Genomic DNA, 15,263 nt, shown 5'->3' with positions numbered 1-15,263 from the left:
GAGGGAGGCACTTGATAGGATGAGCACTGGGTGTTATGCTATATGTTGGCAAATCAAACTTCTATATATATATATATATATATATATATATATATATATATTTAAAAAATTAAATGTGTCAAGAAATAGCAGCCAAGTGTTAAACACAAATAATGTCAAGTTCATCATCATAGCAAAATCTTCTGAGAGGAGACAATGATCCTTGCTTGGGAAGAACATCATTATTTTTTTTTTAAATTTTTATTTATTTATGATAGTCACACACAGAGAGAGAGAGAGAGAGAGAGAGAGAGAGAGAGAGAGGCAGAGACCTAGGCAGAGGGAGAAGCAGGCTCCATGCACCGGGAGCCCGACATGGGACTCGATCCCAGGTCTCCAGGATCGCGCCCTGGGCCAAAGGCAGGCGCCAAACCACTGCGCCACCCAGGGATCCCCGAACATCATTATTTTTTTATGGGGTTTTCTTACTGTTGTTTTGTTTTAATATAAATTGTCTTCCTAGAAACGTCACAGCAGCTCCACCAGCAGCTGGTAGAAGCCGAGCGAAGGTCAATGACATACCTGAAGCGGTACAATAAGATCCAGGCGGACTACCACAATCTCATTGGGGTCACAGCAGAGCTGGTGGATTCTCTGGAGGCCACAGTCAGTGGCAAGATGGTAAGGAAGATTCCCCAGTTGCCTGTGTGTCTGGAGCTAAAGAAGTGTTAAGAGCATGGGGTTTGTTGATAATGCTCCCAGCCAGTGACACCTGCCCCTGTACTTCGCAAAGCCAAGTGCAGAAAGAAGACCACACTGACATTCCACCCCAGTTATGGTGCTGCTTACAGTATTTTATCCATTTTTCCTGACATACTATTGACCACATCTTTATTTCTCTACCTTATTCTTAACATTAGTGAAGAATAAATTGTCTGGCAACGGGAAAAAATAATATGGAGTGGAAAAATGAGGGGGAAATAAGCTACTGGTATAAAAGGAAGTTACAGATTTTCACATATTGATACAACTACTCTTCTGAACTCTTAATCTGATAGATTCTTTTGATTGATTCTCCTGTATTCTAGATTGGCAGTCATAATATCCTCAAATAATGATATTTTTGTTTTGTTTCATTACTTATAATGACTTTTCTTTTTTTCTTAGCATACTGGCTAAGACTGTGGAACATTGTTGAAAAATATGGTCATGGGCCTCCTTGACTTATTCCTGACTTTAATGAGAATGACTCTAGTGTTTCACTTACTAAAAAATTAGAAATTATAATAAAATTTCTCTGTGGAAATATACATTTTCTTTAAAAATGGAATAATTATAGGTTGACATGCAATTCTAAGAAATAATGCAAAGAGTCTTTGCACACCTTGCACAGTTTCCCCGAATAGTAACATTTTGCATAACTATATAGTACAATATCACACAACCAGAACATTGACATTGACCCAGGCTATTGATCTTATTCTGATTTCTCCAGTTCTTTACTCATGTACATATATTAAGTTCTGTATTATATTATCACAAATGAGAGGTAGTGTATTTAAAATTGTTTTTAGTGGGGTTCCTAGCTGGCTCAGGGGGTAGAGTACGTGACTCTTGATCTCAGGGTCGTGGGTTTGAGCCTCATGTTTGGCATAGAGATCACTTAAATAAAATAATTTTTTAAATGACTTAAAATATGATTATGAAATAATATGTATTATAGAAAATTTTAGAAATAGAGAACTATGCAAAAATAAAATTACCTGTAATTGTGTTACCTAGTAATAACACTTGTTAACATTCTGTGTTTTTTTCAGTGCTTGAATATACCTGTTTTACAAAAATTGACTCTATTTCACCCAAAATTTTCTAATTTTTTTTCCTTAATATTGAATCGTATATTCTTTTTTTTTTTTTTTAAAGATTTTGTTTATTTATTCATGAGAGACAGAGACACACACACACACACACACACACACACACACAGGCAGAGGGAGAAGCAGCTCCTCTCAGGGAGCCTGATACAGGACTCGATCCCAGGACTCCAGAATCACAACCTGAGCCGAAGACACTCAGCCACTGAGCCACCCAGGTGCCCCTAACTGGCTTGTTTTTAATGTAAAAAAATACATATTTGTGGTAACAAATTAGAACAAGTCTGAGTAATGTATAGTGAAGAGCAAAAGCCCCTTCCCGTACAGTTTGTTAGTGTCCCTTCTTTAATAGCATTCAAGATTAACTTTTCTTGCATATTATTTCCAAACATTTCTATGCATATGCATGTGTCTGCATGCAGCCTACATATACTTGGGATCCTATGACCCACTATTCTTCTGAAACTTGCTATTTTACTCTCAGTATATCTTGGAAATCTTTCCACATGACCATACTACCCTCGTTCTTTTCTAGGCTTATACATTATGCCATTCTAAGGGTGAACCATAATTTTTTAGATCTCTGATGGTGAACATTTAGATTTTTTGTTTGCTAGAACAAAAAAAAAATGTTGCAATGAACATACTTGTATATAGTGTATACTTTTGAAAACAAGTAAGGTAAGATCCTAAGAGTGGACTTGCTAGGTCAGAGGTTATAGGCATTAACATTTTGATAGATGTTGACAAATCATTTCTCCCAAGATTTCAAAATTGTTTATCCAAACCCCCCAGGAGTTTACCCATATCAAGGTGTTTATTTCTCCACACACTTGCCAACATCAGATACTATTATATTTTGAACTAATTATACTTTGAACCCTTTCCTGGCTTGGTAAGTAAAACTTGGTGTTCTAAATGTTTCAATTTGCATTTCTTTAATTATGTATGAGGCTGAATATGTTTTCATGTTTGTTGGCCATTTATTTATTTATTTTTTTTTTTAAATTTTTTTTTAATTTATTTATGATAGTCACAGAGAGAGAGAGAGAGAGAGAGAGAGAGAGGCAGAGACACAGGCGGAGGGAGAAGCAGGCTCCATGCACCGGGAGCCTGATGTGGGATTCGATCCCGGGTCTCCAGGATCGCGCCCTGAGCCAAAGGCAGGCGCCAAACCGCTGCGCCACCCAGGGATCCCAGTTGGCCATTTATATTTTGCTTTTTAGTCTACTGATTATGTGTGTCCTTTCCTCTCATTCACCTGTTTGTTTTTTTTCTCATTCACCTGTTTTAAGCAAGAAAGTAACACAATCAAATATGCTTGTTAAAGATATGGTTCTGGTAGCAGTTCCAGAAGTCAAAGGAGGAAACAGTTTGAGGAGTAAGAGGTTGATGTAGAGTCTCAGAAGCCACAGAAAACTTTAAAATGCTAGAACTGAACAGTGTCCAATGATTTTTGACAATGAGGTCAGTGGTGGTGGCCTTTGCCATGGGAACTATGGAGTGATGCAGCTGGAAGCCTAACTGTAGCAGGTAGAAAGATCCAGGAAAGGTGAGACAGCAAACGGAGGCAGTTCTCTCAAAGACTTTGGCTGTGACAGAAGAATCCTGAGTGGGTGGTCGAAAGGTGAGGACCTAGGGTAGAGGAAGGGGAAGGTGCTTTTTTAATATGAACTATAATTGTGTTTTTATGTTATAGACAATGAAAAGATGTAAAGAAAGGTTAAAAATACAGGATGAGAAAGGAATGTTTACATTTTGATACTATCACAATTCAGAGGAAGCGGATGCAGAATCATGTGGGAAGTGCAGCTCTGAGATGGGGCACTTCTTTGTCTGAGTCACTTCACATAGAGCTGAGTGTCAAGGGATGAGCACAGACATCTGCCATGGATGCAGAGCCTTTCACATGTCTGAAGCAGACCAGAAATTTCCAGTGGGTTGACAGAGTCCTCCAAGGAGAGGAAATGGTGCATCTCTTTCTTTTTTTCTTTTTTTTTTTTTTTTTGGTGCATCTCTTTCTAACTTATGAATCAGTTGAGTAGTCTTCGCATGGGGACAACTGAGTAAGGATGCGGAGAGGGGCCGGTTATATGACCATGTGGGAGTTCACCACATGGAATCATGAGGCTGGGGAAAGGGAGGTTCTCCTCCAGCAATCAGGGAGTTCACCACATGGAATCATGAGGCTGGGGAAAGGGAGGTTCTCCTCCAGCAATCAGGCATAGAAAAAAAAAAAAAAGGTTGGGTGGGTGAAGAATGGTTAATAGTTACCTCCAGAGATTGATGTATGGGAAAGATGGGACTGGAGAGAGGTTGGGGCACTTGTAAAATTTAAATGTTCATTCTTTGTAGAAAAAGAAAAGATGTAAAATGAAAAGACAACATTCAGAGATTACCACCTGAGATGCTATATACCAGTCCTGAGTTACAGTTGCTTAACAAGAGGGTGAGAAGCCACTAAAAAAAGGCAAGAATTGAACAGCTTTGGTGGGCACAGCAATGCAGCCTCACGCTGGCAGGCATGCAATAAAAAATGCCTCCATCATTCATTCTGTAATGAGCTGGCCTGTGCCAGGCATATGTGTGATCTCATTCACTCTGTCACTGTGATCCACAGAGGCAGACATTGTTTATTTCATTCAGCAGGTCAGAAGGCAAGGGACAAAGCTGTTGGTTTTCTTGAGTCCAGGGCTTGAGGTTAGATTTTCAGATTTTAAGCCCACTATTCTTTCCACCACACATTGGCTACCCAATTGACTTTATTGCTTGAATTCACACACACACACACACATGCACACACACACACACAACACAAATGGTTTAAAATCAGTTTATTTTATATGACTGGGAGTATATCTAGTGGAATTACATAATTTAAAACATGATTCCCCACTATCATACCTGTAGTATGTTAGCAGTTTTTTTTCTGTCAGACTCAGTGCTTTAGCTCCCAAAGGTCCTATGTTAAAGCAAAATTCCATCTATATACCTCCCAGAAAAACTGGTGAGAGCTCTGATAATTTCTGGGGCCCTAATGTCATAGGGGGCATTTTGTGCCTTGCACCAGCCATCCTCGTGTCCTCTTTGCAGATCACCCCGGAGTACCTCCAGAGCGTGTGTGTCCGCCTCTTCAGTGACCAGATGCGACAGAGCCTGGCGCACAGTGTGGACTTCACGAGACCTGGGACGGTGAGGCTCTGTGCCCTAGGGCTGGGACTGCCCCCCAAATTTAAAAGTAGCCTAACTAAAAAAAATAAAAGAGCATGGGCAAATAACATGCAGGAGTCTGGATTTCAGCTGGCTTCAGAAGTCTGTAAAGTCCCAGAAGGAAAAGAAAGCTGTTTTTGAACAGTGAGCAGCTGGGAACTGGCATCCTGGGGGTGGTGGGAGAGAGGCGCCAGTTGGAGCTGTTTGGTGCCAAGAGCTGGTAACAATTAGCAAATCAGTAGGAAAGGAAGGAAACTTCATTCTCTTCTTTAAAATAACTGCCATATTGGAAGCTGTACAGTCAAAGGCAGGTGCTCTCTTTTTTCTTTTTTTAACTTTTTACTCAGAATAATTGCAAACTTACAAAGAAATCATAAAAATAGCACAAAGGACACTTGTATACCCTTTATACAGATTCAGTGACTATTGGCATTTTACTCATGTGTTTACTTTCTCTACACACACACATTCACACACAAACACACACATACACGTCTGTTTTCTGAGCCATTTGAGAATAAATTACATATGTTATGGCCTTTTACTCCAGTGTAGAGTTCATTTCTTAATAGGAGTATTCTCTTATGTAACCATACAGTGATCAACTTCAGTAAGTTTAATATCTTTATGATATTCTTATCTAATCTGGGCATTTTCCAATTTGTCAGTTGAACCATGTCCTTTATAGTTGTTCCTTCATTTAAAAAAACAGAGCATTTCTCTGTTTGTCTTTCTTACGTTCTCATGATTAGATTCAGGGTTTGCATCCCAGGGCAAAATATTATGTAGGTGATACTGCGTCCTTCTAAGGATAGCTCATCCAAAGGGATGTGGTGTTGAGTTGGGGTTCTTTTTTTTTAAGATTTTATTTATTTAAAAAATAAATAAAAAGATTTTATTTATTTGTTCATGAAAGACACACAGAGAGAGGCAGAGACATAGGCAGAGGGAGAAGCAGGCTCCATGTGGGGGAGCCCGATGCAGGACTTGATCCCAGGACCCCGGGATCATGCCCTGAGCTGAAAGCAGACACTCAGCCATTGAGCCACCCAGGTGCCCCTGAGTTGGGGTTCTTAACCAGGGGAGCAAATACACCAGTGTCTCCTAAGGACATTTTCAAAGTTCTTGAACCCATGTCCCTGGAGCTCACCCCAATGTACCACCTGGGCGACAGGCTAAATGGTAGAGCCAAGCATGTTCAGCTCAGAAGGAAGCACCAGGGGATCCTGAGGTACCCCCATAGATCAGAGCCATGGCTTTGATTAAGGGGGAGGGTCTACACATTAATATTAGGATCTTCATCAACAGAGGCCTTTTTTAATATGCAAAAATTTATACCCTACTTCATTCTCAAGTAGGTTTGAAGCAGCTTATGAGAAAACACAAAATATGAGATAAAAATAGAAAATGGAAAGAACAAAATTGTGGTTAGAACTCATAGAAACAGAAAGTAGAGTGTTGGTTCCCTGGGGCTGGGAGGTGGGGGAAGTGGAGATGTTGGTGAAAGGGTGTAATTTCTGGTTATAAGATAAATAAGTTCTGGGGATCGGGGATCTAAGGCATAGCGTGGTGGCTAATATTAACAATATTATATACTTGAAGGTTACTCAGATCTTAAATGCTTTCACCTACCCCCCAAAGGAACTGTGAGGTGATGGACATGTTAACTAACCTTATTAGGCTATGATCATTTCACAATATATACGTGTGTTAATGCAGCACTTCATACACCTTAAATGTACACAGTGTCCTGTGTCAAGTACATCTCAGTAATGCTGGGGAGAGGGGAAGAAATTGTAGTTAAAGGAAAATGAAGGTAGGACAATACAAGGAAGGCATGGCTAAGCTAGTACCAAACATGCATGTCAGAGCTGCTGTACGTACACCTAAAGAAGGAGGCAGGGACCCGGTTCTGATTCATCAGAGCCTATGCTACAGGGACAAGTGAGCAGGTGCATGAATTGCTTCCAGGGAAAGAGAGATGGTTGCATAATGTTTATTATCTAAGTTTTGCTGCATCTGTCTGAAACATCATGCTACACACACAGCCTAGGAAGCACAGCAGTGAGATAAATGCCCCAGTGCCCACCACACATTCCCCAGACAGACCATTCCTGGGCCACGGACACTCTCTCTGGGCTGTTTAGACTTCCAGTTTCTTTTGTGGATCTTCACAGAAAGGACATAGCAATGTGACGGAAAGCAAATGTCCTTGACCCCATCACCCAGCTGCTCGCAGAAGCATTATAGAGCTGTTGGTGGTGGTGGCCTTGCCGCACATGGACACGTGGATAATAGAAGCTGTAGGGTCTGTGCTTTAGAATGTGGCCACCGTAGTTTTAGCATGCAGAAATCTTAGGGAATCACCATCCCTAAGGGAAACCCCATCCTATATTGTATATATAAGCATCCTTATATTTCCACTTTCTATTGGCAGAGTGATGCATCCAGCTTATTTACAATGGATATCATGTTAATAAGGAGCAGTTTAAAAGGGAGGGGGGCACAACATATCTGGTATTTTGTCCCATTAGACATTAATGTTTTTTGTTAAGAGGCTAGTGCTACCATCTTTCCCTATTATGGTGGCATTAAGGTACATATTCTAGGCCTTAGAAACCAGAGGAGAGAGGATGAGCTCTGTTTATCTTAGTTCCTAACCATTTTTTTTTCTTGTGAGTCACTGACTTAGGAACAGGCAATAAAAGCTGCATTAGTCCCATAGATTTCTCTGTAAGAGATAAAAAGTGGATATGAGTTACTGTAACACCGTTGTAAAACTATAACAGAACGTAGTTGATTGGGCATGCCTACGGTCAATGTATGACATCGGATTTATGATGTGTGAAGAGGAAATTAGGGTATAATTTAGTTGGGATATCTAGTGGTTGAACAGTAGGATTTAGGATTTAGAAGGAGAGGAGGGCCGCTTTCCTATTTGCCAGGGGTTTAAAGTCAATGCTAGGTCCAGTTTCCATCAGTTTGAACGCCATCCATCTTGAACGCCATCAGTTTCAAGATAAAAAAATGGGCATAGACCAGTTTCGTTTTCAGTGTGATCCTTTGATCAGCAACTTTCTATTTGGTTGACCTTGAGTGTTTCCATTCATTGTACCCTATAAAGTTGCTGGGCCGGGCCCATCAAAATGCTGCTGGTATCCATAAAGTTTGTATGTTTGATACTGGTTTTTAAAACTGGCTGATAAGAAGAATCTGGCCTTCTGCACCCTCACTGTTGAAAGTTCAGAAGAACTCAGTAAATAACACACTTCTGAGTTCTGAGCCAATTGAAAAATAGGACAAAAGAATAAAGGAAAAAGGAGCTGACAATATTGCCATCAACTCTGTTGAAACTTATATTGAGGTATGGATTTCATTTGTAGACGAGTGGGTTTCCTACATTTAAATCCTGGGATTAAAGAAATGTGGCCACCCAGTCACGGCCAGCTCTGGCCAAACCCCTCCCCTGACCAGCACCACTAGCAGCCAGGGATGAAGGGCTGCATGCAGGACTGATTCTGCTCCCTGGGAGCACTCGTTCCCTCCCAGGAAACAGGGAGCAGGGCTATGTGTGTCCCGATCTCTCCCAAACCTACAAATTCAGGAATTTACTATCTGGAGCAGGGGAATTATGCTGATACAGGGCCCTGCAGAAGAGATGCCATGAGTGGGGCCTAGTTCATTCCCAGGTAACTGTGTCCAAAACTCCACTCCTCTTAGCAGAGCTGATGATCAAATTTGGATGTTCCCAGAAGGATTAATGGTGATGGGATTGATTTTTTTGCAAAGAGAACTCTTTCAGGTAGACTCTTACAGTTTGATTGCCTGTTGCCACCCTAACCCCTGGTTTGTCATTCTTTAGTCCTTACCAACTCAAGTTCCAAACCATGGGATTTAGTATTTACTGGGATACAAGATAAATCTGATTTTATATTATTGGCAATCGGATAATTGTAAGAAGAGAGGCTTCTCCCTCAGGGCAGAAGAGATGGGGATTTTTTTGTTTTCTAAGATTGTACAAGTAATACACAAATATTTTCTCACTGGAAATATGTAAGAGACTAATGGTAAACACAAATCCCTTCTCTTCCTCACATTTACCCCATCTCCTCTCCCTCCAAAGGTAACCCTGTTGACTATTTCACATTCATCCCTCCAGACTTTAAAGATCAGGTAGAATTAAGGTTTTTATTATACACATCACCCTGCAACTGTCTCTTTGCAGTTGCGTGTACATTTTAAAGAGTTTTCTGTGTCCTTCTGGATTTATTCATATTTTCCTTATCTTTTAGAATTTTTTTAAAGATTTTATTTATTTATTCATGAGAGACACAGAGAGGCAGAGACACAGGCAGAGGGAGAAGCAGGCTCTGTGCAGGGAGTCAGACGTGGGACTCCATCTCCGGTCCCCAGGATCACACTCTGGGCCGAAGGCGGCGCTAAACCACTGAGCCATCAGGCTGCCCTATCTTTTAGAATTTTAAGTTAAGAGCAGTATGGTACATTTAACCATTCCTCTAGCAAACCTTTAGGTTGCTTTTCAGTATTTTGCTGTTTCTAATAATCATGCAGCACACATATTTGTATGCTGCAGATAGCATGTGAAAGCACCATGGTCTGTCTGTCTTCTTAGCTCTCTATTTGTACTGGGCAAGCACAAATGCAGAGAAACCCCAGGAAAGGAGAGCCTGATGGAGGAGAGTGACCATTTTTACCCATGGAGAGCGTCCATCCTAGGGCAGGAGTGGGGAGGAGGCGGGCTGACTGTGATACAAAGTCCAGTGCTGGGACACCTGGGTGGCTCAGTGGTTGAGCATCTGCTTTTGGCTCAGGTCATGATCCCGGAGTCCTGGGATCGAGTCCTGCTTTGGGCTCACCACAGGGAGCCTGCTTCTTGCTCTGCCTGTGTCTCTGCCTGTCTCTCTATGTCTCTCAAGAAAAAAATTAATAAATAAAACCTTAAAAACAAAAAAACAGAGTCCAGTGCTGACTCTAAAAGTGGAAACCCAAACATAGCTCCTTAGGTGATTCCCAAGTCCCACCTAGTGGTACCTGTGGTTTGGGGGTTCATTGGCTGGGGAAGTTTCCATTTAAATGCATCCTTATTTGGGAAAATAATCCATTTGGGAATTAACTCTTTTCAGCAACTCCCAAGTAGACCTCATTGGGAATAAGTTAAAATACTGCCAGGTGTGATTGCATTATATATATTTAAGGCTCAGAACATGTGAACCTTAGAAAGCGTTTACTTCAAAATCAGCCATCTTCCTTAGCAGTAAAAACCTGCAGTGGGCTGGGGCTGATGGTGGCAGCCCTTTCTCGGGATGGCTTCATGCAGTTGCTCAAGAGACTACTGCCGTGGCATTGTTCTGCTGAGGAGGATTCTTCCTAGAGCTTGCTGTTGTGTGGACGGACCATGGCTTTGGCTTGACGTTCAATGCCTTCAGTCCTTACATTGTCCATTATGTCACTTTCTTAAGTCTCGGCAAGAGGCCTGCTCTTTGTCTGCCTTACCACTACATCTCAAGGCAGCCTTTTTGGGCCTCATGCTCCATGTACTGAGGAGGAGTTGCACACCTAGCTTGTCTCTCCCTGTTACACCTGCTACCCCTGCACCCATCATATACCTGAACTTACACTGAGATTTGAGGCTTGACTGCCTTTGATCTCAACCAGTTGGTGAGACCATGACTGGCAGAGAGTGACTGTACCATTAGTTCAGATTTCTCTGCTGACTTCCAGACCCAGACTTATAAGCCTTCTCCCTGTGAATGTCTGATATGCACATCATTTCTATGTCCCAAAACAGGCTACTCTCCTCCTCCAAACAGGTGGTCTCCCATCCTGTACTTCCTGTCTTGGTGAATGATCCTCCAGAGAACACCTGCAAGTCATTTGAGCCTCTTCCCTCCTTGGGGCCCTACATTCAGGCAGCCCTAGGGATCTGAGTGGCTTCCTCCCTCTTGCCCCATGTCTTTGTTCCTTTGTGTTTGTTCAGGCTCTTCCTCTTTCTGTCCTGGCTAAAGCAACATTTTCTAATCGATCTCAGTCTCAAAGCTCTTACCTGTCTGATTTTTCATGCACATGGGGGAGCAGTGGTGACTTTTCTGGTTGGGTCATGTTCATTTATGCCCTCGAGTTTGGGGAGGGATGGAGGTACATACAGGCATCGGCTACATTACTGTCTTGCTTAATACCTGTCATTACTCTAGGTCTGGAGTACTCAGCTTGAAGTCCACAGCCTTTTGTGATCTAATGCCCATCTGTCTCTCTACGCTCAGCTCTGGTCACAGAAAGCCCAGGAGGCCTCAGCACTTCCCCAGGTGGCCATGTTGTTGTGTACCTTGCCAAGCCCCAGGCTCTCAGGTGCCAACAGGCTACAGGGTGGAGGCAGGGCCACGAGTGGTGCCCTTGGTGGCCCAGGAAGCCCGAGAAGCACATTCAGGAACTCGGTATTCCCCCTCCACTTAACTTAGCTTCAGTTCCAAATGCCATGTGCCCAGGGTTCTATTTCCGCCCTCCCCTCCTGAATTTACCCCTGCAGTCTGTGCTATGCAACTACCCCTCCCTGTTACAGACTTGGCTGTAGCAACGTCCCTTCTCTATGTGGTGGGGCTGTTCCTCTGGTTCCCAGTTGCTGTGGCCTCTTCTGTCCCATGGCTAAGGCACATTTCCTCCCACTGTGGTTATTTAACCTCTTCTAGGTCATCTCTCCCCTTGAGCTCACTTGCCAAGGGGGCCTGCCTTCACTGTTCATCTCTTCTACACAGCACAGGTGGCCACAGAGGTTCAACATTAGTCCCAAGGCCAGGGAGGGAGGCTGATAACAAGTAGGCCTGGTCCTAGGTTTCCAGCCCCAAACAGCACCTTCCATGACCTCAGGATGTGACAGCTGCTGCTCTCTGACCCTCCTGGGCTGCACACACCTGCTGCCTTCCTCTATAGCAGCTTTTTTCCAAACGCAGTGCCTACGGACACTAATCCTAGAGGGGTTCCCCATCTCCAAAACCAACCGCTGATGTATGAAGTTTGAGACATGTCATATTCTGAGATTCACAATACTCAGCAGTGCTAAAGATTCTTGAAGAGTCCAACCCGGTACATCTGCAGATACTTTTGGTCAGGGATACTTTGTCACGTGACACCGTAGACCAATTTCTCAAAACACTTTCTGATGTTTCACATATCATAGGCAAAGTTCCTCATTTTGCTGTTGGCCCACTCATGTGGACCCTGTTCATCCTTGTCCCCACCCCATGACTACTGGCTTTGGGGAGCAGTAACAGCTGAGGGCCAAGCTCAGGTTTCTTGCCTGTAGCTGAGCAGTGATGGAGGCATTATGCTTCCATTTCACTCTCTGCTCAGGTAGAAATTCACTTCTTGGTATCCAAGCGGTCCAGAGAGCCTTGCCCTGAGCCCAGCACCGTGTAGGTGCTCAATGAATAATTGATGGGTCACTATGTTCATTGTTCTGTCTTCTACTGGCACTTTGAAAGGTTGTCCTGCATTCACTGTGCCTCTCAGGAAAGCACTTGTCCATTTACATGTCCACAGTGAAGCACGTGGCTTCCATAGAGACCTTTGCCTGAGCTCCCAGCATAAAATCTGGGAATCACTCAGTGCTCTATGGGGCCATAGTCAGGGCCTCTTTGGCGGCTCCTTAGCAAGGGGATCCAGTCTGGGGCTGGTCCATCCATGTTCAAAATTCATTGTTAGCTCATGAGAGAAATTTATTTTTATTTATTTATATTTATTTATTTATATTTATTTATTATTTATGCGGGGGAATTATTATTCTGACTGTGACTGATGATTTTGGAACTTCTCCCATCTTTCTCCTCTTGAGTTACTGTTTGCCAGCATGTTGTAGCTCTGTCCACTTTCCCGTACACAGAACAGCACCTGCAGCTGGTAGCAATGACCTTTAGAAGTCTAGTCCAAAGTTGGATGGCTGGGTGACTTAGTCGGTTGAGTGTCTGCCTTGGGTTCAGGCTGTGGTTTTGGGATCCTGGGATTAAGCCCCTTGTCCTGTTCCCTGCTCAGTGGGAAGCCTGCTCCTCCCTCTCCCTCTGCTGCTCCCTGTTTGTGCTTTCTCACTCTTTTTCAAATAAAATCTTAAAAATAAATAAATAAATAAATAAATAAATAAATAAATAAATAAATAAATAAATAAATCTAGTCCAAAGTAAAGTTTGGCCAAAAGATCGGAGCAGCCCTCTGAGTGTTCATATGTTACTATCAACGTTTGACTATTAGTTTGACTACTATTAACTGCCTTCATGCAGTGGGTAGGAAGTGCCTGTTGTGAGTTCTCTATTCTCTGAGCAAATTTATACTCAAGAATCAGGGTTAAAGTCAACATCAAATTCATAACTTAGATTGGAGTTCGGGACTTTTCAGCTCCAGCAGCCCCATCAGGGGAGGGGAGCTCAGCGTGGATAGGCAGAAAAGAAGGGGAAGCGTGCTGACTTTCTGGGTGCTCTCAGAGGGGTCCATACCCCTGGTACTGCTATTGCCACCATTTGCAGATGAGGCACAGAGAGTTATCTGATTACTGATTCTCCCCCACTGAGTTGTAAGCTCTTTGAGAAAGGGGCTTTGCATTGGTCACTCTGGTATCACTGTGCCTCACAGAGACCTGGCAGATAGGAGACAATCAGTAGGTACGTACTGAATGAATGAAAGAGCACACGCTCCTCTCTTTTGAGCATGCTGGCCCATTCTTCCCACAGCTCAGCTCTAGTGTTGTTTTGTTTTTTTTACTTGATTGGATAATAAAAGCTCAGTAATGTTTAATACGCTGCCTCTTCTTATAAAAGGGTTAGTTTTTAGTGTTTTTTAATTAATTTCTTACAGAGTAGATAGAATGATACAAAGTTTAGCAAAACAGAGGCAGTGTTTTAAAAGATCGAAAGGGGCATCTGGCTGGCTCAGTTGGTGGAGCATGGACTTTGGTCTCGGGATTGTAAGTTTGAGCTCCACGTTGGGTGTGGAGATTATTCAGGGTCATGGGATCGAGCCCTGCATTGAGCTCTGAGCTGAGCCGGAAGTCAGCTTGAGATTCTCTCTCTCCATCTGTGCCCCCGCCCCCGACCCCCATGCTCTAAAATAAATAAACCTTTTTAAAAAAGATATAATCTTAAAAATAAATAAAATTTTAAAAATAAGTAAATGATAGGAAAAGTTTTTTTAATTGAAAAAAAGGAAGGTGTTGATGAATTTTATTTGTGGATATATGAAGTAGCCAATAACACTAATTTAAAAATATTTTTATTTTATGTTTATATTAGGCTAATATTTTAATATGACTAATACCCTTATTTGACTCATTTGACTTAACTATCTTGTAAGTGTTAGATGAGTAATTTAGATACATTTCAAATTTATTTTCTGAACTTCTTGCTATTTAAGCCAATAACAGGAATGGGCATTTCCTCTAATTTAAAAAAAAAGTCAAGGATTAAAAAATATAAGAACATACATGATCATGAGCCATTTAAAAGTACGGTTTGCTGTCTCCAAGGTGGGAATCTGTGTGACCCATAAATACTGCAGATGGAAGCAGTAGAGAATGGAATCATCAACTAGGATCAGTCAAGGATTCTGGAGAGCCCATCTTGGGAAGTCAATCCTCATTCATTCATTCATTCATTTATTAAGTGTTGATCACATGTCTCTGCCCAGGCACTGTACCAGGTGCTGGGTGCATATATTGAGGGTACTACATCTCCACTCATTATGGAACTCAATGTCTGCTGAAGGAGAAAGGCACAGAAATAATTGCAAAATAATCACAATCAATGTGATAATGTGTGGATAATAGCAATCAATGTGTGGATAATGACCATTCAAGAGCTGTGGTGACACACAGTAGACTGAGAACCACTGCCTGCCCCTCCAGGAAGGGTTCCACAGAGGGCTGAGATCTCTTCCTTCTCCTCTCCTTACTTTATTTTCCTGGAGTTCCTTAAAACCTATCCCAAACATATCACTTTACCTGTAAGTAATTCACTATATTTATCTAACAGATAAAGGCTTTACAGAACAGTAACCAAACATAACCACAATGCCAAATACAAGTGACACAGATTCTTAGTATCATATAGTACCAGTGCCGTCCATACTTAGATTTTGCTTATCTTCTCAAGATATTTTTTACAGTTGGTTTGAGTTGGTCTAACCAAGTGTTACAGCATTTGT

At 42.1% G+C, this 15,263-nt stretch overlaps 1 protein-coding gene across 2 annotated transcripts in view; it reads left to right on the top strand.

Annotated features, from left to right (window-relative positions):
- The window catches only part of ARMC9 (armadillo repeat containing 9), a 151,194-nt gene that overhangs the window by 34,468 nt on the left and 101,463 nt on the right, over window positions 1–15,263 (top strand). For both annotated transcript variants that reach the window (XM_041767944.1, XM_041767945.1), the window contains exons 8-9: window positions 503–660; window positions 4,947–5,045. In XM_041767944.1, the coding sequence (XP_041623878.1) occupies window positions 503–660; window positions 4,947–5,045 (257 nt within the window). The remainder of the gene's footprint in view (window positions 1–502; window positions 661–4,946; window positions 5,046–15,263) is intronic.

The sequence above is a fragment of the Vulpes lagopus genome, chromosome 8 (assembly GCF_018345385.1).
Source record: "Vulpes lagopus strain Blue_001 chromosome 8, ASM1834538v1, whole genome shotgun sequence".
In the NCBI taxonomy this organism is placed as follows: Eukaryota; Metazoa; Chordata; class Mammalia; order Carnivora; family Canidae; genus Vulpes; species Vulpes lagopus.
Note: the sequence above shows the minus strand (reverse complement) of the source record. Positions and strands in the feature narration are given on the sequence as shown.